The sequence below is a fragment of the Mesoplodon mirus genome (genome assembly GCF_964341445.2).
Source record: "Mesoplodon mirus genome assembly, chromosome: 8".
NCBI classification, from domain to species: domain Eukaryota; kingdom Metazoa; phylum Chordata; class Mammalia; order Artiodactyla; family Ziphiidae; genus Mesoplodon; species Mesoplodon mirus.
Genome location: NC_138984.1, coordinates 39689768 through 39714767, shown reverse-complemented (window position 1 = coordinate 39714767; position 25000 = coordinate 39689768). Strand labels below are relative to the sequence as shown.

The following is a 25000-nucleotide window of genomic DNA, read 5'->3' as shown; positions in this document are numbered from 1 at the left end:
TAATATAATAGTTCTACTCAGGTAAGGTAGAGTAGTAGAAAAAATTCTCATCCTATAGGATTTTACAAGACATAAGTGTTTTGAGACTCAAATCGATTTCTTAGGGATAATGCAGCAGTTTTTCAGTACAGGGCAAATGTAGCAGGCTGACAATAGGGAAGTGTATCAGCAGAGAATGCATGGTACACACTGACATGAAAAGCAAAGATAAAGATTTCGGGAAAGAGATGACATACCCACTGGAACCATGTCCTGGTACTGTGGCCTACTGACTGTATTGAACGTACTCGATGGCCTGGGAAGAACTGGTGGTCCTGCATGTCGAGAATCTTCTCCTACCTGCAAACACAAGCAGTGTTTTTGTTTTGCACCAAATCCTAGAATACTTTACATCAGTACCCCAAGCCAAGTTGTTCATAACACTTGACAATGAGCATTGTTAAGTACCAGCTGATCAGAACAGAGGCTAGCTGAAGAGCTGACACAGGACTCTCAAAAGCTCTGCTTCAGTTGCTGAATTGAGGGGATGGGTTGGGGTATAATGTCCCTGAGAGGGGCCAGGGCAGTAACTGTTGACCAAGTGGTACAGGAGTAGCTCAAAATGCCTACACCTCTTGGATATGTAGATGCTGAATACCTGTTCCTCAGGAATAACTTCTACCTGACAGAACACAAACCTGCAAAAATACAATCAGAGAGAACACTCAGGTGGTACAAAATTCATCGGGCAGTGCCAGGATACACCTTCTTTTGGCCAAGGCAGGTCAGGGAATTCCCTGCCTCAGCAGAAGAGGGGTTGAAGAGCAGCAGTCTTCATGTGGGTTTCTGAGTTGGATATTATCTCCTCAGAAGCAATTTTACATGCCTATTAGAGCACCCAGTACAACAGCTCTTTCTGGTTTGAACCTCCCACACCAGCAAGCTAATGACAGCAGGTGTGGAGGAGCTAAATAGGGTTGCCTCAACCTGAATTAGTTACGTACTGATTATAGACTTAGAAACTCATACATACAAGGAGATAAATAAAAACGCCCATTTAATAGTCTTACCAGAAAACTCTAACACTGCTTCAGCTTCTGTTTTAGCATTTTTCCCCCATACTACAGAAGTCTTTTAAGACAACAGTAGAACAGTTGAATAAGAGAGTAAGAGAACAAAAGGCAAAACAACCTCCTGGATTTATAAATTGGTACTTTTAAAATACAGTTTCTACTCCCACCCATTCAAACCCTCACAACCATTTTATCATACTGCATCCATTAGGGGTTCAGTGAGGGTTTTTCTAAAGGCCCTAAAGCTGGAAATAGCGTCCCCACCCTCGACTGCTTGTTTATCCTTCAAGAATGTTCTCACTCATTCTTCAATGTGTAGTTCAAACAGCCCCTTCTCGATGAAGCCTTCCCTTCCCTTCAAGCTGACATTAAATGTCACCTTCTCTGAGCACCCACAGCACTCGGGGTACATTTCTAAAGCAGCTGCCATTATTAACAGTCTATAAAGCATTTTTTGCTTGTATTGTTATTCATCTGGATTATGGTTAGTTTTATATATTTTCTCCTTAATAAGAACACAGGAACATACATTATTTGCTTGTATCCCTCACACTAACCACGTTTCTACACTACAGGTGTTTAGTAAGTATTCATTTGTTGGATGGAAGAGATACCAAAATTTCTACTACCTGGAATATTTGCTAAATAAGTCTAAGAGAATGGCTGGGAAGACGTGAATGTAACTAGAAATTTCCCACTCTGCTTCTCTTGAGTTATTGGCTCTGAGAAATGAAGTCAGCCCCTCTTGGGGGAGATTCTATCATTAACTATACCTTGTCAGTCACCAAACTTATCATTTCAATCTACCAACATATACTTTCCCTCCTGTCAGTAAGTTGCCTTGTGTCATCATTTCTCAGAACAGCCAAAGGTCTTCTCCTTGACAGCCTGCATCTTCAAACCAGACCATCAAACCAGACCATTATCAGTGGGCAAGCCGTGATAAAAGTGTGTATTACTGCAGGATGTGCGTGCTTCCGACAGCTGGGCCAGAAAGCACATTCCCCTCAAGGGTTTAACAACGCTGAGACTGAATGCTGAGCCTTTATGGGGTTGTCTCTGTTCCACTGCTCAGTTTCCATCAAGAAGAAGAGAAGTCCTCATTCAAATTTTAATGTGTACCTTAGTATCCCTACTGCTAGACTATGAAAATAATTCAAGTTCTGAGGCGGAGGAGTTGAAAGAAAATGTAAGTATAGCTACTAATCTCATGCACGTAGTCCTGGTCAGACTGAACAGCCAGCGTCATATTGTGAAATCAAATAAGGCACGCATCTAAAGTGCACTGGTTGCGTGATAAAACCAGGCAGGGCACTAATATGCTACATATCACGCACAAGGTCCAAAGGTGAGAGGTCTGTTCTGCTTTTGAGATGAATGCTATTAGCATCATCCAGTTCACCACTAATGTTTTATATGACAGCCAGGTAGAGATTTATTAGCTACTCATAAAACATGAATATTTTTGTGCATACCTCATCCTGCAATAGATTTATAGATCATTTTTATGTGAGCCTCTTGTGTGTACTCTTCTATGTCTTCACTTACAACCAGCAAACACACATAATCATTAGAGCCAGTATGTAAATCATGAGGGGAAATTCCAAGAGTGGAATTTTGATGAATCAAATCCAGTTATTTATTACATTCATAATCTTTTCTTATAATAGAAGCTACAAAAATATTTGACATACAATATAATACTGAAAATATGATATGCACATAGATGGAACGTGGAAAAGGCATGTAGGAAAAGAATCTTAATTCTTCTTGTCTAAGGGAATTTTTAGAAACAATGTATATCAAGTGATAATATATGACATTCAAAGCATAAGTCTGTACTAAGGAGAAAATATGTGACCTAAAACATTCCTCTTTTATTTATTTAGCCTGCTACAGAAAAAGGGAAACAGGAAGAGATTATTTCTTTTCTCTTTTCTTTTCTTTTTCTTTCTTTTTTTTTCTGGTTAGATTATTAGAGCCCTCATGTGGTTACCACGGGACACTGCAAACTAGCAAAGTGTAATAGAGTATGGTAGAGCTTTTAGTAATTCTTAATGACACCCATTTTCTCTGAGCACTTAAGAGTACATAAATCAACCCTCCTACATATCCTAACTTTAAAGAATATTAGTGAGGATGCCACAACCCCATAGCATTGGCCGAAGATTTTAATCTAATCCAGCAATCCTCACTTAAGAAACTTCCCCTATCTTTAACCTAATTTTAATCCCCTAAAAAAGTTACATTCATTTCTTCCTATGAAGCTGCTCTTAGGTATGCAAAAGGGCTCATCATCATCCTCTCCTGAACACTGTATTGCATTATGAATTCCCTCTCACCATCCACTGAATTTTTTTTTTTCTAAATCTCTAATTTCTTCAACCTTTCCTCACATGTCCTACTTTTTAAACCTGTCATTTAGGCTCTATGAGTTTCCAGAGAAGCCCCGTTAACATTCCAACACTTTCAGCCTCCAAATGATAGTCTCTAAATCAAACTAGAAAAACAAAACAATAAGAAGGAGCCAGCACGATTCCATAAACCCCACATCCCGTGCTCCTATCAGCCAACAGGTCGGTCGCTAAGGCTCGGGACTCACCTCGCCTGCGCTGTGGCTGCGCTGCCTGGTCAGGTGCTGTCGATGCACCAGCGCGCTCGTGGGTCTGCTGCTCTGAAGCGGGAGCCGGGGATCGATGAAAGTGGTAGTACGGGAGTTGTGGTCGACAAAAAATGCCTAGGAAGCAACCCACTCAGTCAACACTCTGTACATGGCACACACCTGTCTAGCGGTCCTATCATTTCACACATGCAGGGAGAGACCCACTTTGGAGTAAAAACCTTCGCTCCGTTTTCTCGTAATTTCAAATCTTCGGGAGAATTTCTCCTTCTTCCCTCAGGACAGACCAGAAGAGAGGAAGCAACGCTTAGATTGGATGCAGAATGAAGACAGCAGGAAGGAACATTGTTCCTGGCTTTAGGAAATACAGTCATCAAAAGATAGGATCTTAGAAAGAAGCCCCCTGGATGGACATTCGGGCTTCTCTTCACTGATGCACTTTGCTCTTAACTGCTATCGGTTATTACCAAGTTTTTCTTTCAAACACCACTGACTTCTCTTTTCCTTCTATGTAATCAGCTACCAAGTCCTCCCCCATTTTCTCATTATAGTGTCTCCTCTATTTGTCCCATCCCAGCCTATCATTCATCCCATTATTTCAGGGCTTTCTCTTAAACATATAATTATTAATAGTTTCTCAGTTAGTTGTTCCACATCTCTACAACCTTATTCACTGAATGGTACCTCACTATCAGAATTTTTTTTTCTAAAAGCTTTGACTACATTTCCACTCCAATCCAAAGCCTCTAATGGCTACCTGTTATCTATAGAAAAAACATTCCAACCCTTCGGTCAGTTTTCCAAGACTCTTTACAATCTCCTTCTTACTTCCTTTCCAGTTTGGTTATTGATCACACACCCAGACAAATTCTATCACATACAATGACTCAGGGCAAGACACTTAAGTTCTCCGGGCTATAGATTTCTTCTTCTTTTTTTTTTTTTTTTTTTTTTTGCGGTATGCGGGCCTCTCACTGTTGTGGCCTCTCCCGTTGCAGAGCACAGGCTCCGGATGCACAGGCTCAGTGGCCATGGCTCACGGGCCCAGCTGCTCTGCGGCATGTGGGATCTTCCCAGACCGGGGCACGAACCCGTGTCCCTTGCATCGGCAGGCAGACTCTCAACCACTGCACCACCAGGGAAGCCCTATAGATTTCTTATAAAAACATGCCTACTTCATTCATAATAAACATTTCTCCACCATAAAGTGATAGGAAGGAGGAAACCATGTCTGTCATGTTTACTGCAGAATCCCTTGTGACATGAAACCACGAATGAGCATAAATCATTTCCCTCAGTTTTGCAGTAAGGATTGCATGTAATGTAGAAAGGCCTTTAAAAATTCTGTTTAATTCTAAAACTCGATGCAAGTGCTATTTTTCATTATCATTAGGAACAAAATGGTGTTAAGTTTGCAATGTAAAATTCATTCAAGGCAATAACGAAGCCCATTATCTCAAGGATAATTAGAAAATATAAGTTTTCCATGATCAGATAAAGTTAATTAGGTCAAGATAAAAAGGACTATTAGGAGAGCCTGGAGACTCATTACTGATAAATGTCAGGACACATGATATACGCCAAATAACCTAAGCAAAAAAGAACTGATGGAGCTCTGTTAACAAAGTACCTTAAAGACTAGAAATGAATGCATCTAGGCAAACCCCAGGGGCAGATGGTATATTTATGCTGATTAAAAATTCACCTTTCCATTATGAAACAAAATGTTTCTGTAGATAATCAGGAAACAGAGCAAAATAATTTGTAAGTAGATCCCAAATAGGGTGAAAGATGACTTCTTTAAAAAAAAATAACTTTAAGTAGAATGTGCACTAGAAACAAAGCAGAGAAATGGCCAGAACAAGAATCCTTGTCTGTCACTTCTCTCAATATCCGATTTCCAGGTACAAAGACTGGATTAAATGGAAGTCTTGTAGGACGGAGTCAACCTCACATCCCTGGGTAATGCTCCCTTTTTCATAACCTATCAGGTGGAATATCTTTCTTCTCTGATCTTGTAAAAACGTACACCAACAATAAACCCTACACAGGCTTCTATTGGCAGGCTCTGGTCTCAAATGTGACACTAGTCCCCGTTTGATTTGAGCTTCTAATATACTTGTATGTATATTATTTCTGCCACTATTTTAAATGTCATAAAATAGAAATTCATTTTTTAATATACATTTCAACATAATAGGTATTATAGTCAATTTAATATTCTCTTTATGTATATTAAGATTAAGCTCTTATTACTACAATAATATTAGCCATGTCATTTAAGGGGAAAATACAAAGAGTATGAAAATAGAATTGCCTACTTACTCTATGTAATTTCTTAGGAATGTTTTGAAGGAACAGGTGGTCATTTTGAGGTAACGATGAATCACTTGTAATTATAAGGACAAATGGGTGTGTACATCTAGGTCAGTCAGTTGTGATTTACATGGTGTGTAATAGTATAATCTGACGTTAAGAGGCTTCTCTAAAATCCATTCTATAAAAATTATACTGTAAATGCCTTCAGGGTAGGGACTCTTTCTTACTCACCCTGTTCTCCCCAATAGCTTTTAGGGCTGCATCTGGGAGAAAGAGACTGCTCAGTAAATAAACTGCCAAAAACTCGAATAGCAGACTCCTGACCAAAATACAGGAAGACAACTGACAATGAACTAACCAAGTATTAAAAGTCACATTCTTTTACGTAAGCATAGAAATACTGAAAGATCTGAGAAAAATACATGAGAGAAGTGTGTGTGTGTGTGTGTGTGTGTGTGTTGGGTGAAAAGTGTGGAGAGCCGAAGACTATAATACCACAAATAGGATAAAAGGTTTTAAAACACCTCATGTGGACATGGATAAACTATCAAGTTAAAACTTGAGAAGTCCGAGACAAAGTAGTGATTAAATGCTTGGGATCTAGAAAAAGACAAGCCTGGGTCTGAGCTCTAGCTCCACCACTTACTAGTGACATAACATTGGGCAAACTACTTAACTTTTTCAAACTACAATTTCTTTTCTGTTAAATAGGTATAATAATGCCTACATCAAAGGAAGATAAAATGAGATGGTTCATATAAATTTTTGAACATAGTACCTGAGACTCCTTAAATGTGAGTTAATATTATTATTACTAATAATAACAGTATTAACTTCCGAGACATTTTTCTAAGGATTACAGTGTTTCTCCCTGCAGCCCATAAACAAAGCTCAAAAAAAAAAAAAAAAAAAAAAAAAGAGGAGAACCAGTGAACCCACACTTCCCAGGCTCCTTGTAGGTACGTATGGCCTAGATTAAGTTCTGGTCAATGAAATGTAAACAGAGGGTCATATGATACCTCTGGAAAACTCCTTTCCAAGGAGATTTTTACAAGGTAAAGCCCTCCTTCTGTACTTCATCCATTCTGCTCCCTGAAACAAAGATGTAATTGCCGAACCCCAGCAGCCATAACGAACCCTGAAGATGAGGGATGGCTGAATAAAAGGCCGTAAGGAGCCAAGGCTTTTACAACTTAAGAAACCACCTTAAGAGCCCTAGACTGCCTATCTCTGAACTTCTTTATGTGACAGAATAAAATCTTGTATAGTAAACTTTGTATAGGTCTCTGTCACAATGCAGCCAAACCAAATCCTAACTGATGCACTGAAGTCAGCAAAGAAGAACGCATAAGCCGGCCACCACCATTATAAATAAGGATTTTCATTATTTCATAAATAATGATTTCTCATTATTGTTCACCTTTAATACAGTTGGGTAACAGTCTGAGATTTAAGTGAAATGTAGAGTTGGGAAAGTATAAAGCTGAGATTTGAATCCACCTTTCTGACTTCAAAGCCCAGTGAGCAGTGCCTCTTTCCCCTCCCTCTCCTTTTCATAGTTCTCCTCTTTTTCTTCCATTCTTTCTGCCTCCTATTTTTCCTTTTGATGTTCTTCCCACTCCCCTCACATAGTACTTGATTTTAGAAAAGTATTCAAGTATTTATTTATTTTTATTTATTTATTTTTTTTGTGGTACGCAGGCCTCTCACTGTTGTGGCCTCTCCCGTTGTGGAGCACAGGCTCCAGATGCACAGGCTCAGTGGCCATGGCTCACAGGCCTAGCCACTCGGCGGCATGTGGGATCTTCCCGGACCAGGGCACGAACCTGTGTCCCCTGCATCGGCAGGCGGACTCTCAACCACTGCGCCACCAGGGAAGCTCTAAGTATTTATTGAATTAGGCCGACAATAACTGTCACTCAGAGTGCTGGGCCTCACCACTGTTTCAGTGCTGAAAAGGTTGCTACTGATTCTAGACAGCAAACTGTACATCCTCTGCACAATCTGTAGGGCTCCCCTGCTGGAGGCTGGGCTGTGGGTGCAGCATAGGTGCTAATTTGTATTCCACAAGGAACTCAGTTTCAGAGTAAATGGAATGTGTACACTGTTTACATGTGCTTTTTAAGTCTGCCAAATACTTGGGGGAAAAGTCTCAATTAAGACCACTATCGAAACCATGCAACTAGCACACTAGCACTAGCCGAGGGCGGCACGAAGAGGCAATTCCTTGGCATGCGCTTTGGCTCTGCTCCGCTCCCTGTGTGACCCTGGACAGGCTTCCTTGGTGCTTTGCTATATCCATGTGAAGGAGATGACTGAGGTCACAACTGAGTTGTGGAGGATGTATTCTACTTTAAAACAAAGATCAAAGCATAGAAAAAATACAGTGCAAATTTTAGGCTTGCCATTTCTATTTGTGATGCACAAATCGATTATGTCACAAAAGTGGATCATTTTCCCATAGGATGCCCTAACTAGTTCAAGCCAGTAATAAAGTTGACCTATTCCATTTTTTAAAAAATTTAATTTGGGTCACCATTTAATTTTTTTATGTCACCATTCTTGAATAGCCTGCCTTTATTTATGAAATTGTCTATCATGTATCAATAAATACTGTCTGAATAAACAGTATGTTGAGAAGGCAGACCACATTAAAAAAAGCAATTGTATCAAAAAAGGAGTCTTTTTCAGATTAGCCACTAGCAAAGAAAATTTTGAACAACATAGATTCCCCACTGTTAAGTTTCATTAAGGAAATTCACTCAAGCTACCCAGTGCTGGACCAACTAGGGCTAACAATATAATCAAAAACTGAAAGGAATGCAAATACCCAAATTCAAATCTCATTTTAAAAACTTCTACCCTTTGGCTGCTTCAGGGCATGATCAGAGTCAGAAAATATGGGCTGGATGGAGCCAAGTGGTATTTTAGTGAGGCCAAACAAAATACACTTCTCTCTTTACACAATTCTTTTTTTTAAGCTTCTATTATTTTAAGAAAAGAAAAAGCCATCAGTATTTGTGAAGAAATACCAACCTCAGCCTCAACAAATCTAAGTTACAGAAGTTTGAAATTGTTTCCACCTAACATTTTGCCAAACCAGGAATCCGTATTAAAAGACCGTGTAAACAAAATAAAACAAAAAGCACTTGTAACTATGCTACAGAAAGACATCATCAGATCTTTCTTTCTCTAAAGAGCTATGGAAACAATGAAAGAACAATCATTTAAAAGATAGCAGCACTGCATATTGAATCTGTTCTAACTTCTAGTTTCTCAACTCTATAAAGTCTTAAAATGCTCAAAAAGGTCATTGTAATCTACTTTAATTTTTATAAAGATTGTAATTTACTCACGCATTCTCTCCCTTCCGTAAAATAAATCTCAGCTCCTGGTCCCCTATCTAGTATTTCCCCAATAGGGAATAAACATGCTATCAGTTTCTCTACATTATATCCCAGACAGAACTCCGTTACCAATACTGGAGATGAAAAGCACTGAATAGTAGAGTTTATTGTAACTAAAAAAATAGTCATGATAACATTTTATAACATTTGGTTCATCTGAAGCAGTGAGTGGTCCCAAATATCTCATGACACCTATCAATAACAAAAAAGTTAAATCAGGTTATTTTGTTAAACTGCTGTGATCAGAGATCTAAAGTTGCTAGGAGAGAAAACAGGGACACATGGCACCGTGGATAAGTAAAACATCCCCAAAACTTCAGATGTAAAATGTTAGCTAAGGGGGGGTGGTGGTATTTTATGTATTGGGAGTAGTGGTATTTAGGTGTTAGAAATATAATATAGGGGAGCCAGTGACATGCTGGGGATGGCCTGGACCAGCTTACAGGAGCTGATGGTGAAATCTCAAGGAATTCTCAAGCTGGTTGATGATGATGCTGGCAGCCTGAAATTGGCTATGGTGGGAGAATTTACACCATGGAAAATGGCAAATGTTACAGATCAGCCCTCCCCACCGCCCCTGAGGAGCTGGTCGTTAAGCATTTATCAGCACGCCACTGCAGAAGACCAAGGATGGAGTTATCCAAATCAGCACATTTCAGGTAGAATAGAAGGGCATTGCCATGAAATTTTAAAATAGTACTCTACATTTTAAAAAAAGATTCAGTGCTGGTCAGAGGACAACTGTTTAAAGATAAAAGGCAAAGGCCATCTTCATACTTGGGCAATTCCTTCAATATTCCATGAGTTTAGCATTTTACTCAAAAATACATTCACAAAACCAACCTCTGCTTTATTCTCTCATTCTGAAAGGTATACTGCCCTAGAAGGATTCTTCACCTCTGCCTCTATGTGTGGGTTACTTTTTGGTCTAACAAGATTGTACCCCTTGAAAAATAGGCAAGAGATACTCTAAAAACTATGTGTTATTTATAAATTTAGAGTTTAATTTCATCTCTACCTGGATTGCTGTGTAACTGGAGGTGATTAAACCAGATAACCACTGCAAAGAGGTATTAGTTGTTTCAAAGCAATTAAAGAGACATGTCACAAAAATAACTAATATAGGTCTCTAATGAATGAAAAACATATTTTTCAAAGTGTAGAACTTATTCTGCTAAGAGACTTTTGGGATTCACTTGAAACCTCCAAATATTAAGTTGCATTTTACTCATTAAGATGAACCTGACCCAATAAACTGTGGCCATCAGCTTCAGGTGGGATTGAAACCAAAGTCTATGTCATCACTGGGGTAACTTCTACAGCCACATAAGCTATTAGCATCTGGTAAAATGAGAATCCTCAAGTAGGCTCTGACTGTGGTAACTTTCACTGTACAAATATTTGCTCTCTTCTAAAAAATCTATCCTCATAACCATAACTCCTACTTGCCATGGTCATCGAAGTTGAATGTTTGGACCATACTGATACTCAAATCCCCAGTGTGACATCCAAAGTCACAAACCCCTAGAGTTACAAAGCTTGGCTTTAGAGATGGATGTCAACTTAGCTGGGTGATATTACAGCAAGTGTTTTTTGTAGGGAAAAACATAAGAAACTATGGGAAAAGACATTTCACTTTAAATAAGGAGATGGTTACCGTTTTACATTTTCATTTCAAGAGCCCATGACATTTATATCACTTTTAAAGTTCAAAGTTTCAGTTTAGGCTCAAGTAGAATGATATGGGGGGCCTCCCTGGTGGCGCAGTGGTTGAGAGTCCGCCTGCCGATGCAGGGGACGCGGGTTCGTGCCCCTGTCCGGGAGGATCCCACATGCCGCGGAGCGGCTGGGCCCGTGAGCCATGGCCGCTGGGCCTGCGCGTCCAGAGCCTGTGCTCCGCAACGGGAGAGGCCACAACAGTGAGAGGCCCGCGTAATGCAAAAAAAAAAAAAAAAAAAAAGAATGATATGGGGAAAGCACCCTGTATTAATACTGTTTGAGAGTACAAAAAAGAGGGAGGACAAAAGTTATTCCATATTTAACATCTGAAAGGGGAGAAAAAAATAAACATTTTTCTTAAAAATTAAACCAAATGGTAAGTCCAGTATATAAACTTATTAATCAGAAATATCAAGCTTTGCAATATTTTTCTAATTGTCCATGTCATTTTGTATCATTCTCTCTGTTATCCTTAACCCTCTGTAGTGGTGCTTCCACTGATTTTACTCCACTGATATCGGTCTGTGATTGTTAATTTTATGTGTCAACTTAACTGGGCCACTGGGTGACCAGACATTTGGCTAAACATTATTCCGATCTGTCTGTGAATGTGTTTCTGGATGAGATTCACCTTTCAGTCGGTAGACTGAGTTAAGCAGATCACCCTCCCTAATGTGGGTGGGCCGCATCCAGATCAATTGAAGGTCAAAAGGCTGAGTAAGAGGGAATTGCCTTGGCCTGAGTTGGGACATCGGCGATTTCTTGGGTCTCAAGCTGCTGGGTTTTGGATTGGATCTTACACCATCAGCTCTCTTGTGTGTGTGTGTGTGTGTGTGTGTGTGTGTGTGTGTGTGTCTGTATGTATGTAATACAGGGTCTCTCAAAATGTTCCCATTACTTCCTTTTCTTTTTCTTAATTTTATTTATTTCTTTCTTTTTGGCTGCATTGGGTCTTCATTGCTGTGCACGGGCTTTCTCTAGTTGTGGCGAGCGGGTGCTACTCTTAGTTGCGGTGTGCAGGCTTCTCATTGCAGTGGCTGCTCTTGTTGTGGAGCACAGGCTCTAGGCATGCGGGCTTCAGCAGTTGTGGCAGGTGGGCTCAGTAGTTGTGGCTCATGGGCTCTAGAGTGTAGGCTCAGTAGTTGTGGTGCACGGGCTTAGTTGCTCTGCGGCATGTGGGATCTTACCGGACCAGGGCTTGAACCCGTGTCCCCTGAATTGGCAGGTGGATTCTTAACCACTGCACCACCAGGGAAGTCCTTTTTTCTTTGGTTTTTTTTTTACACATCTTTATTGGAGTATAATTGCTTTACAATGGTGTGTTAGTTTCTGCTGTAAAACAAAGTGAATCAGCTATACATATACATATACATATATTCCCATATCCCCTCCCTCTTGTGTCTCCCTCCCACCCTCCCTATCCCACCACTCTAGGTGGACACAAAGCACTGAGCTGATCTCCCTGTGCTATGTGGCTTTTTCCCACTAGCTATCTATTTTACATTTGGTAGTGTATATATGTCCATGCCACTCTCTCACTTTGTCACAGCTTCCCCTTCCCCCTCCCCGTGTCCTCAAGTCCATTCTCTACGTCTGCCTCTTCAGAACCTTTTTTTTTTTTTTTAGATTCCATATATATGTGTTAGCATACGGTATTTGTTTTTCTCTTTCTGACTTACTTCACTGTGTATGACAGTCTCTAGGTCCATCCATCTCACTACAAATAACTCAATGTCGTTTCTTTTTATGGCTGAGTAATATTCCATTGTATATATGTGCCATATCTTCTTTCTACATTCATCTGTCGATGGACACTTAGGTTGCTTCCATGTCCTGGCTTTTGTAAACAGAGTTGCAATGAATACTGTGGTACATGACTCTTTTTGAATTATAGCTTTCTTAGGGTATATGCCCAGTAGTGGGATTGCTGGGTCATATGGTAGTTCTATTTTTAGTTTTTTAAGGAACCTCCATACTGTTCTCCATAGTGGCTGTATCAATTTACATTCCCACCAACAGTGCAAGAGGGTTCCCTTTTCTCCACACCCTCTCCAGCATTTATTCTTTGTAGATTTTTTGATGATGGCCATTCTGACTGCTGTGAGGTGATACCTCATTGTAGTTTTGATTTGCATTTCTCTAATGATTAGTAATGTTGAGCATCCTTTCATATGTTTGTTGGCAATCTGTATATATTCTTTGGAGAAATGTCTATTTAGGTTTTCTGCCCATTTTTGGATTGGGTTGTTTGTTTTTTTGATATTGAGCTGCATGAGCTGCTTGTAAATTTTGGAGATTAATCCTTTGTCAGTTGCTTCATTTGCAAATATTTTCTCCCATTCTGAGGGTTGTCTTTTCATCTTGTTTATGGTTTCCTTTGCTATGCAAAGGCTTTTAAGTTTCACCATACACAAAAATAAACTCAAAATGGATTAAAGACCTAAATGTAAGGCCAGACACTATCAAACTCTTAGAGGAAAACATAGGCAGAAAATTCTATAACATAAATCACAGCAAGATCCTTTTTGACCCACCTCCTAGAGAAATGGAAATAAAAGCAAAAATAAATAAATGGGACCTAATGAAACTTAAAAGCTTTTGCACAGCAAAGAAACCCATTACTTCTTCAAAGGAACCAAACATACCCACCCAGTGTGTTCCTTTTTCCACGTCTTTACTTTGGGTGTTTTCCTTCCTTTCCCATTCCAAATTTTCTCTTCTCCACAATCTAATTTTATGAAAATCCTACTCATCATTCAGGGTTCAGTTCAAATCCAATCTTTACTATGAAAACTCTCCAGGTATCCCATGCCAGAAACAAGTCTTTCTGTACCTATACTAGTGCATGATGCACGTTCTGTTCTTTTATAATCCAAATAAGAGGCATTAGGGGTAAAATGGTCTGGGCAAGGGGTGCTTAGTGGCTTTACACAGGAAGTGGATGATTCTGTGTAAATGTGTGGATCTGATTTCAGTTCCACTTCTAAAAAGAAAGTTACTTATCTGACTAAGGATGTTTTTAAAACACTATCTTCATGACCATAGCTTATGGAGATTGTAACCACCAGGGTAGAAGACCACTAATCTAGCAAGAGAACAAATCTACCAGAGGGACCACAATAAACAGAACACTCATAGCAGAGAAACAGAAAATGCCCTGGGTTGTTATACAGGTTTCAGGCAGAAGCAAACTCTCGAGGGCAGACTACCATGCAGTGGTCAAGAACAATATGGACAAAAAGAACAAGAACAACAAAAGGAACCCTGTTGTGACAAAATTATCCTGTCGGACCACCTCAGTTAAGGGAGATCAGCTGTTTGTTAAGAGGAGGAATGGGACACTGACACTAATTCTTCAGTGTATCTTTTATGTCATTGTGTATTTCCCATTAGAGTAAGGATTTAACCATCAATAACAAATCTTTATCATTTTTATAAAAGTCTAAACTGATGAAACTCTTTAGTTATTGTTCTACTTACTGTAGATTCTTGCTTCTACCTAACCATTCAAATCAAGATTTTGGAGAGCTGGGTAGGAATAACCAAGTGAGTAGCATTCCTGGCTTAGTGTGCTGTATGGTCCATTTTATTCTGTAGGTGTTTGATAATCCATATTTTGCTTTCCCCAAACTGAGTCATAAACCTCTAGAGGCTTGTAATTGTACTGCTTTTATATTCTACACTATAGGTAATAATAAGTCAATTACTGACGAAATTGTTTAATTATAATCCTAATTGTTTTTCTTCCATTTGTAATCCTGTGATTATCTAAGTGGATGCCAATCACAGCCCCAGGAGCTAGACAGGACAGGTTACTAGCCCTCACTTTAGAGAAAACTGAGGTTTGTAGAAGTTAGATCAGAAAGACAGCGATGGATCCAGGAATCCTGATCCACAGCAGCATAATTTCCTCAAATCCTCCAAATTAAAAATGAGAAGGGGGCTTCCCTAGTGGCGCAGTGGTTGAGAGTCCTCCTGCCAATGCAAGGGACTCGGGTTCGTGCCCCAGTCTGAGAAGATCCCGCATGCCACGGAGCGGCTGGGCCCGTGAGCCATGGCCGCTGAGCCTGCGTGTCCGGAGCCTGTGCTCTGCAACGGGAGAGGCCACAGCAGTGAGAGGCCCGTGTACCGCAAAAAAAAAAAAAAAAAAAGAAAAGGAAGGAAGGGAGGGAGGCGAGGGGAGGGAGAGAGGGGAGGGGGAGGGGAGGGGGAGGGGAGGGGAGGGAGGAGGGGAGGGAGGAGGGGAGGGGAGGGGAGGGGAGGGGGGAGGGGGGAGGGGAGGGGGAGGGAGGAGGGGGGAGGGGAGGGGGAGGGAGGAGGGGGAGGGGAGGGGATGGGAGGGGGAGGGGGAGGGAGGAGGGGGAGGGGAGGGGAGGGGAGGGGGAGGGGGAGGGAGGAGGGGGAGGGGAGGGGAGGGAGGAGGGGGAGGGGAGGGGGAGGGAGGAGGGGGAGGGGAGGGGAGGGGAGGGGGAGGGGGAGGGAGGAGGGGGAGGGGAGGGGAGGGAGGAGGGGGAGGGGAGGGGGAGGGGGAGGAAGGAGGGGAGGGGAGGGAGGAGGGGAGGGGAGGGGGAGGGAGGAGGGGAGGGGAGGGGAGGGGAGGGGGAGGGGGAGGGGAGGGGAGGGGGGAGGGGGAGGGGGAGGGGGAGGGGAGGAGGGGAGGGGAGGGGGAGGGGGAGGGGAGGGGAGGGGGAGGGGGAGGGGAGGGAGGAGGGGAGGGGAGGGGGAGGGGGAGGGGAGGGGAGGGGGAGGGGGAGGGGAGGGGAGGGGGGAGGGGGAGGGGGGAGGAAAGAAAGAAAGGAGCAAAGGAGGAAATAATTTTTAAAAATGAAGAAAGAAAAAACACTCCTAGGTTAAGTAACATTTGGTTTTCCTTATTAAGACTCATATTCATCTACCAGATATATTATCCCCATGAGCACATACTAATGATCAAACCTAGCCAAGAACCAGAAGCATTTTAACCAAGTCACATTTTAATACTACTGATACATATTTCTTGCATAAATATAAAAAGTTTATATCAACAATGTAGCTCAGATCCTAAATTACCCTTGATTTTCACAGTCCTGAGAGTGTACAAAAGTTTAAGAATTACTGCAGTAAGAAGTAAGAAGAGATTTTCTTTCTCTACTGGCCTACTTTCTTTGCTTATATGTTTTGTTTCAAATAAGGCAAGTCAAAATGTGTCCCGTATGTTAGTTGAATATCCTAGACCTTAGGTACAACAAATATGTACACGTAGATGTTGATCACAGTCTCATGAGGACTATCCTGCATAAAATAAAATGTGGGTTAATTCCCAAAATCAAAATGATTAAGGAAATCAAGTAATGGAACAAAATACTGATTAAAATGTAGTGTGGAATTCTGAACAAGATACCTTTCCAAATGTAATTAAAAGTAGAAAGAAAAGCATTACATATTTGATGTCAAACCCAGTTTGGAACTGTATCATCTAATCTTTAAGACTGAAGAATCAAAGATCTATAAAATCTAGGAGGTAAAAAGGGAAACTTAGTCTTCCTCTAATTCAACCTATTAATTTTTTTAAACAGCTTTACTGAGATATAACTCAGACACTATACAATTCACCCATTTAAAGTATATAATCCACTGTTTTTAGTATATATACAGGATTGTGCAACTATCACCATAATATCATTTTTAGAACATTCTCTTCTCCAAATGAAACCACATACCTATTAGCATTCACTCCCCATCCCATCTCCAACCCAAGGAAACCATGAATCTACTTTCTATCTCTATAGATTTGCATGTTCTGGACATTTCATATAAATGGAATAGTATGTGATATTCTGTGACCAGTTTCTTTCACTTAGCAAATATTTTCAAGGTTTACCATACTGTATCAGTATTTCATTCCTTTGTATTGTTAAACAGTATTCCACTGTATGGATCTACCACATTCATTTATCAGTTGACGGACATTTGGGTTGTTTCTACCCTCTGGCTATTTTTTTTTAATAAATTTATTTATTTATTTATTTTTGGCTGTGTTGGGTCTTCATTTCTGTGCGAGGGCTTTCTCTAGTTGTGGCAAGCGGGGGCCACTCCTCATTGCGGTACGTGGGCCTCTCACTGTCGTGGCCTCTCTTGTTAAGGAGCACAGGCTCCAGATGCGCAGGCTCAGCAGCCATGGCTCACAGGCCCAGCCGCTCCACGGCATGTGGGATCTTCCCAGACCAGGGCTCGAACCCGTGTCCCCTGCATCGGCAGGCGGACTCTCAACCACTGCGCCACCAGGGAAGCCCTACCCTCTGGCTATTTTGAACAATGCTAGTGTGAACAGTTGTGTACAAGTTTTTGTTTGGAAGCACATTTTCATTTCTCTCTAACTGTGGAATTGCTGGATCATGTGGCAACTCTTTGTATAAACATTTTTCCAAAGAAGATATACAAATGACCAATAAACACATCAAACGATGATCAACCTATTCTATTCATTTGTAGAGATAAAGAAAGTCAGACCTAGGAAATTTAAATGATGTATCCCAAGTCAGTTAGATGGCTAGTGGCCAGTGAGGTCTAGACTAACCTTGCACAGGAAAATTATTACAGGATTTGGATACAGAAAGACATGGATCTGTATACAAGAGTTTACTTGCACACTTAACCTCTTTGAGCATTGGTTTCTTAATCTATAGCAAAACCTATTCCATAGGATTATTGTGAAAGTTAAATGAGCTAATATAATATCCTATCATAGAAACTGGCATCTAATAAGTCATCAATATATGTGAATTTCATTCCTTTCCATTATTCTATGCATCCCTAGCATAAGGACTCTATGGTATTTACGCATGAAGTCATGTATATGTTTCTGGTGAGGTGTCCTCTAGTAAACTACCTATGATCTAATCAAAACCTATATGTATGTATGTATGACTCAGCCTTGAAGGATACCAGTAATCCCAGTACATGGATTGGAACTCTTCTTCCTTGGAATGATAAAATATCTCTCATTTCCAAAGACAATCTCTCCCAATAGAGTGTAGCAGTTAAGAGTCATACTCCTAGAATTAGAATCCTGAATTCCTCACTTACTTGCTAATACACACACTATTTAACATCTCTAAATTTCAATAAAATGTAGATAATAATAATAATACCCACCTCATAAACTTCCATGAGGTCTAAATAAGATAATTCATGAAAAAGTACCTAGTACAGTGCCTGGCACATGGTGTAAGCTTAATAAATGCAGGTATCATCATGATCACCATTGTCACTGTCATTATCATCATCCTCCTCATCTTACCTAGCAAGGCCTGATACTCTGTTCTTACTCTTTAACTAATAGTCAATTAAAAAATATTTTACTTCTTTTATGTAAGTCAAGGACATTTTTCACTCTAGAACTCTCAAAAAAAAAAAAAAAAGCATATCAGTATAGACTCCCATGAAATCTCACCCAATTTAAACCTTTGGCCTTAAGTAATTAGGAAAAAAAAGCCTCTTCCAAAACTGAAGACAGCTAAAGTGTGGTACAAGCATAATCACTACCTTTTTCAAACATGTAATATGAAAAATCCAAGACAACGTATGCATTAAGAGAGGTCAAATCAGGCGAATCTTAGGAGCTACTTCTGGTGAGAGCACAGGAGGAGGAGGGAGTAGCAATGAGGAGAGAGCCTGGAAGCTTCTTCATTTGTCCAAAGCAGACATCACTGAATAACCAGGAGTCTACAGGTGACAAGTTTCATTCACTCATCAAACCTGTTTTGAGAATCTTCTATATGAATGGCACTGGGGTTGAAGAGGGGGTAATTAAACAATAAACAGAAGAACTCTCAAGAAGGGGATCATCTGCTTTGGAAGACAAAATAAGTTAACAACTATACCATGAGACAGATGGGGACAGCTGTCATGAAACAGTGCAAGGGAGCCTCTGTGGGGAGTCGCTTATGCCTGGAGAGCCAAGAGCAACCCACCCAATATGCTGCCCTTGGATGATGTGTCTAAAAGCCCCCACCCCCTCAACTATGGTAGGAGACCCTACCACAGGCTCCCAGAGCACCTTTTACTACCTTCACTGTAACTGCTAGAAGATATGCATTCACCCTCCTCACTGGTGAGAGGCAGGGTAAAAGCACAGACTTTGGAGCTGGATGTCTTGAGTCAAATCCAATTCTATCACGTACTAATTATAGGACCTTGGTAAATTTGCCATGTTATGCTTCAGTTTCCTCTTCCAGAAGATATGGATAAAAATAGCAGTTATGTACAAGGCTGCTGTGAGTAGGGAAGGAATTAATCTAAGTGCTTATAAAATGGGTAGCACACAGCCAATGCTACATACGACATAATGCTACACTGTTAGCTTGTATCATTGTTATCACAGTGGCATGTACACAGTAGCATTCAGAAGTGTGTTGAATGGCAAAACAAATGAAAACACAAAAGGAAGATGTTTCACTTGAGAAGAAAACATGGAGCCAAATTTCATAAGACTGAGCGGCTAAGTTTGACAACGTTCCTCTTAAGAACCATTTTTTTTTTCATGCAGGTGAGGATTTGGCCATCCTATTCCATGTCAGTTCTAGAAATCAATCATCACTGAGGGGAAAAAAAAACTCACAGTATTTAATAGCTTTCGATGTTATATTAAATGGGGCAAAAAGTTTACTCCCTTTAAATGTTCTGGAGGTAAAGCTGTTCATTAAAAAGGGAAGCTAAAATTTCAGGCTGGAAGAAAACCTATGAACTGCCTGGAGGATGGGAGCCATGACTTTTAAAGTACAGTCAAAAGCAGCACAGCCAAATACAGACATGACAAGAACCTTTCCCAAAGGTTCTTTTAAGCTATTTTAGTTCATTGGAAGCCAATCGTTTGTACAGGAAGGATAGGGGAGAAGCACAGGGAGATATACCTGCTTTCATTAATGTACCCAGCTTAGCTAAAAATCTTATTAAAGTCCAAATGCACAAAGCAGAAGAATCAGGCTGAAGTGTTAATCTTTCAGGCCTGTCTGATAATCCATTTTGTCCACAAGGCCAGGGGTCCTTCCACATCTTTCATGCCACACAGCATTCAAATGCAAAGCCACCAACAGACTGTGAGGTCAGCTATCTACCAGCCCACATCCAGGGCTCTTTACAATGCTTACAACTTCAGGCTGAAACCCCAAATAAATCCAAACCCTCAGGGAATAAGGTGGATGGTTATGTTACCCACACAGCCGAGATAATATTTACCTCTGTTTAACTATCGAAACCTTATAAAAGCTATGAGACGGAATTTGTTCTTAAGAATACATCGTAACTCATCTTAAATAGTATCCTAAGCTTAACTTAAACTTTTCTCAAGGTTCATGTGTTTTTGTTTTTTTTGTGTTTTTTTTTTTTTTTTTTTTTTTTTTGCATTATGCGGGCTTCTCACTGTTGTGGCCTCTCCCGTTGTGGAGCACAGGCTCTGGACGCGCAGGCCCAGCAGCCATGGCTCACGGGCCCAGCCGCTCTGCGGCATGTGGGATCCTCCCGGACAGGGGCACGAACCCGCGTCCCCTGCATCGGCAGGCGGACTCTCAACCACTGCGCCACCAGGGAAGCCCCTCATGTGTTATTAATAAGAAGCTCTCTCCTGAAGCGTGTCTGGCAAGTTGTGACTGGCAAGAAAGGAACCTCCCCTTCCATGTCTGCATGATAAGTTCCCGATTCCCTTTAGCTAAGGATACAAAATGACTTAGCAAGTTAAGTCTCTCTGTAGAGCAGAAATACATGCAGCATTATCTCAACTTGGGTTGCCCTGGACCTATGGTTCTCTAATGAGTATAGCTCCTCAAGACACCAGGTAAAATATTGTCAGACTTGAGAACAGAGCTGATTTCTTCATCTGCTCATGCTCTTTTATATGCAGGTATAATACCACCAATATTTTCCAAAGTCCTTTCTTGGACCAGCTGTGCCCTTCCATTTAATAGAATGTTTACAAACACAGGGCTCTCAGGCTGTTGACCCATAATCAGCACCAGCAAAGCAACACCCTCCTCTGGAAGGAGAGAGCACAGGAAGTGCCAAGGGCCCCTGCTGGCAGTTCCTAGTGTCCCATAAAGACTTCCCTGCCATGCCCACCTGACTCGGATACAACGCCATTCTATCTGTGGTCCAGGGACCTAATCACAAATCCATTCTCTTTCATCTATTCTACTTCATGCTTGCCGCTTCTAATCTTCCCTAGGCTGGGAATTAGAGGTTTACTAAAAAAGAATTACAGAAATCAAGTCAATAGTTTCAATGAAAGTCTGAGGGCTCCTCCCATGCAAAATACATACATGTACTTTGTAATATCGAATTTGACTGCTTTTTAGTTCTTAGATAAGATTGCTGGAAGCTGAGTTCAGGATGAGTAAGATGCTACTGTGGTATTATTGCCACAGGGTACTTTGGGGGAGAACGGCATTTATTGAGTACTTTCCACATTCCATTCGCCTTGAATGCTCTTCCCTGATATGGTTTACTTCTCACATCGTTCAAGTCTGCGTGCATGTACAGCCTTATCTGTGAGGCCTTCCCCAGCCACCCTGTATAAAATAACCCTCCACTCCTGCCTTTCTCTAGACCCCATCTCCTGCTTTCTTTTAAATCATAGCTTTAATCAGCTCTTGGCATGCTGTGTATTTACCTATCTGTCCATGGCCCATCTCTTTCCATCAGAATGGCAGTTCCATGGAGTAGTTGGCTTAGCTGTTTTGCACAGGTGCTCAGTAAATATTTGTTGAATGAAAAAGTCAAGCATAGTTATTGTAAATATCTTGTCAATTTAATCCTCCCCACCCTACAAGTCACATATCTCAAGCCTTTTTATAGATAGGGAAATTGAGGTTGGTTGGTTACTCAGTACTGGGAGAGCATGATGTGGTGGTTAAGAGCATGGACCCTTGAAACAGACTGCCTGGGTTACAGCCCAGCTCAGACACTGCTCACCTCTATGACACTGGGCAAGTCACTGAACCATTCTGGACCTGGGATCCTTTATATGTAAATAGCAATAATAATAACAGTACTGCCTTACAGAGTTGTTGAGAAGAGCTTAAACATATAAAGGGCTTAAACAGTTCATGGCTCATAGTAGGTGCTGAACGAGAGTTAATAAATAAAATCTTAGCTGAGAAACGCCTTATAAGAATTACTAACTTTCTCATTCTGATTTCTTACTTATATAACAACCTCCTGATTACAAGCCAGCTTTCTGGCTCATCCGTCAAAGAAGGAAGTATGGATGTGGTTACCCGGCCTGTGTGAGAGTTACGTATTTCTCATCATAAATTCACCAATCTGTGAATCTTGTTTTAATGTGCTAACAAAACCAGGGTTCTGAATCAACAAGACTGAGGCCCAAACCCTGACGGTGTCACAGACACACCTTGTGCTGTTGCTTAGCAACCTCCTAGCCAACTTCTCCAAACAATGCTGCAACTTGTATTCAACTACCCACAACGCAAGCTGTATAGCTAGGAGAAGGAAGTGTTGTTGCCTAAGAAACCTTTTCTGTAATCAGTAGAAAATGGTGAGAGATTACAATTCAAAGAAAATCCAGGGGAAGTGAGAGTTTTGCCCAACAAGTGCCCTCACAGCCATCCACCGCATACACTACTTCAGAAGAGTGTAGCAATGGTTTACGGTATCAAACCACCTGCTTGTCCAGGTTTCCCTCGAACCAGGTCACGCAGGGCTTTTAGCCCTCACTTGAAGGGCAGGGCCCAGTGCCAAAGCTACAAGCAGCCCACAGTCACACGAAGGCTTCCCCATGGCAACTCCCGCAAGTTACCTTGCCCTGATGATCATGTTTCATTTCCCAGCCCCTCGGCAGCTCCAGTTGTTTGTTTGCAAACATGTTGAGGAATCCCACAAGGTCCCGGTTATGCTGGTAGCGTTCAAAGTGGTGGGTGTCCCGCCGGACTTTGGTGATCATGTGCTTCAAACACGTGTTGTTTGTAAACATGCGGTAGGCACTCTGGAGAGGATGGAGAAACAATGTTAATCTGCTTTGGGACATGCAAAAGCAACATATATACTCCCATGGGCATATTTAATCTTTGGATAGTGTACAGGCTTCAGTATAACTCGAGACCCACACATGGAAACAGCAGGCAAGGAAAATAATTTTGATCAAAATAAAATAGACTACAGAAAATCAGGGAGTCTTCACTAATGATTCTAGTTTTCTAAGGAATGAGAATGCTGTCGAGTCTCATTCTACAGGTGATGTAAGATCCTAAAGTTGGTTTTAGGCAAAACCCACACAGTCGAAATCACACCATGCTGGAGACAAACATACCACCTCACAGTGAGCCCCAATACAGCCAGTGTTCCCTCCAGCACAGGAATAGATCACTGGCTCTTTGGGTGAGTGCCAATGAAGCAGCTGGCATACATTTAGGAGCCAAGATGTATGAAAAAATGCTTGGCCATATATTTGAATATTAGAAGTACATGCAATGGGCTGAGTTGTCCTCACTGAGAGTCATATTCAACTGAGACCAGAGTAGACTGGAGTTTTTCATCTCACTCCTGCTTGGAGGCATAATCTCAGTAAATGGGATGGCAGGCAGAACTACCTGGACTGTATAACTCAGTTGTTTTTTTTTTCTCCCTCTCTTTTTCCTGTGTACATACACACACACACACACACAGATAGACATATATACATATATATGGCTACATTTACATGATTGAAATACATATTTAATAAAACTCCATTATACCAGCACATACAAAAAAGTGATTGTTTTGTAAAAGGATCTCATGATACTTAAAGAGTCCAAAAAAGGACCATGGGGTGTCTGCGTATGAGTCAGGCAACAAATATTCAATGCACAATACCATGTGCCAAGCAGTAGAAAAGGAGTAACTGTATAGAGCTATTTCCTTAAGTCATCAGAAGGAATGTGATATTCATGAAATTGACCAACCGTGAAAGATCTCTCCTGGAATGCTATTCTTCTCACGTAGATTCAAAGGGCTTTGGATTCCTCTTATCTTTAGTGTCCCAGGGACACTAGACTAAGTCTGGAGGCCTTCAGGCTTTACTTCATGGGTTCTGTTATTTATTTCCTTTTAGACAGACCAAGGCAAACCCAAAAGAAACCAGAATCCCTGGAAATCATTTCACTTTAATAAACATTTACTGTGCTGGTTATTGAGGACAAAAGATAAATGAGTAAGAGGACAGTCAACAATGCTCCTGTCTTTCCAGGGTCCCTGAGGATGTGTCACGTCCAGGTCAAAGCATTTATTGCCGATGGGAGTCCCTCTAGAGCTTTCTTTTCCTTGGTACAGTGAGCACAGCAACCGGCCATGTTTGAAATGGTGGCTGCTTCCCAGTCTGGGTTCCTGGGTCTCTGAAGGGCTACAGGGATCAGAGAACCCTGACAACCCAATTTGGAATGAGAAACAAACCTTTGCCGGCTTAAGCCACTGAGATTTTTTGGTCACCGTTATCGATGTCTAACCTAAACTACATAAAGTAACTTTTCTACCGTTATTCTGATTGATTCGCTGTCATTATATACTTTTTGCTTTGCATTAGAATATTTTTCCTCTATCAAAATGGAAGGAAGGGAGGAAGGGAGGGAGGGAGGGAGGGAAGGAAGGAAGGGAGGAAGGGAGGGAGGGAGGGAGGGAAGGAGGGAAGGAAGGAAGGAAGGGAGGAAGGGAGGGAGGGAGGGAGGGAAGGAAGGAAGGAAGGGAGGAAGGGAGGGAGGGAGGGAAGGAAGGAAGGAAGGGAGGAAGGGAGGGAGGGAGGGAAGGAAGGAAGGAAGGGAGGAAGGGAGGGAGGGAGGGAAGGAGGGAAGGAAGGAAGGAAGGGAGGGAAGGAAGGAAGGAAGGAAGGGAGGGAGGGAGGGAGGGAGGGAAGGAAAGCC

The 25000-nt window shown here is 41.3% G+C and overlaps 1 protein-coding gene across 9 annotated transcripts in view; it reads right to left on the bottom strand.

The window, feature by feature from the left end:
* Positions 1–25000, bottom strand: part of HECW2 (HECT, C2 and WW domain containing E3 ubiquitin protein ligase 2) — a 415178-nt gene that overhangs the window by 86561 nt on the left and 303617 nt on the right. For all 9 annotated transcript variants that reach the window (XM_082629938.1, XM_082629942.1, XM_082629944.1 and 6 more), the window contains 3 exons: positions 22906–23091; positions 3655–3789; positions 237–339 (listed from right to left, as the gene is read on the bottom strand). In XM_082629938.1, coding sequence (XP_082486064.1) covers positions 237–339; positions 3655–3789; positions 22906–23091 — 424 coding nt within the window. The remainder of the gene's footprint in view (positions 1–236; positions 340–3654; positions 3790–22905; positions 23092–25000) is intronic.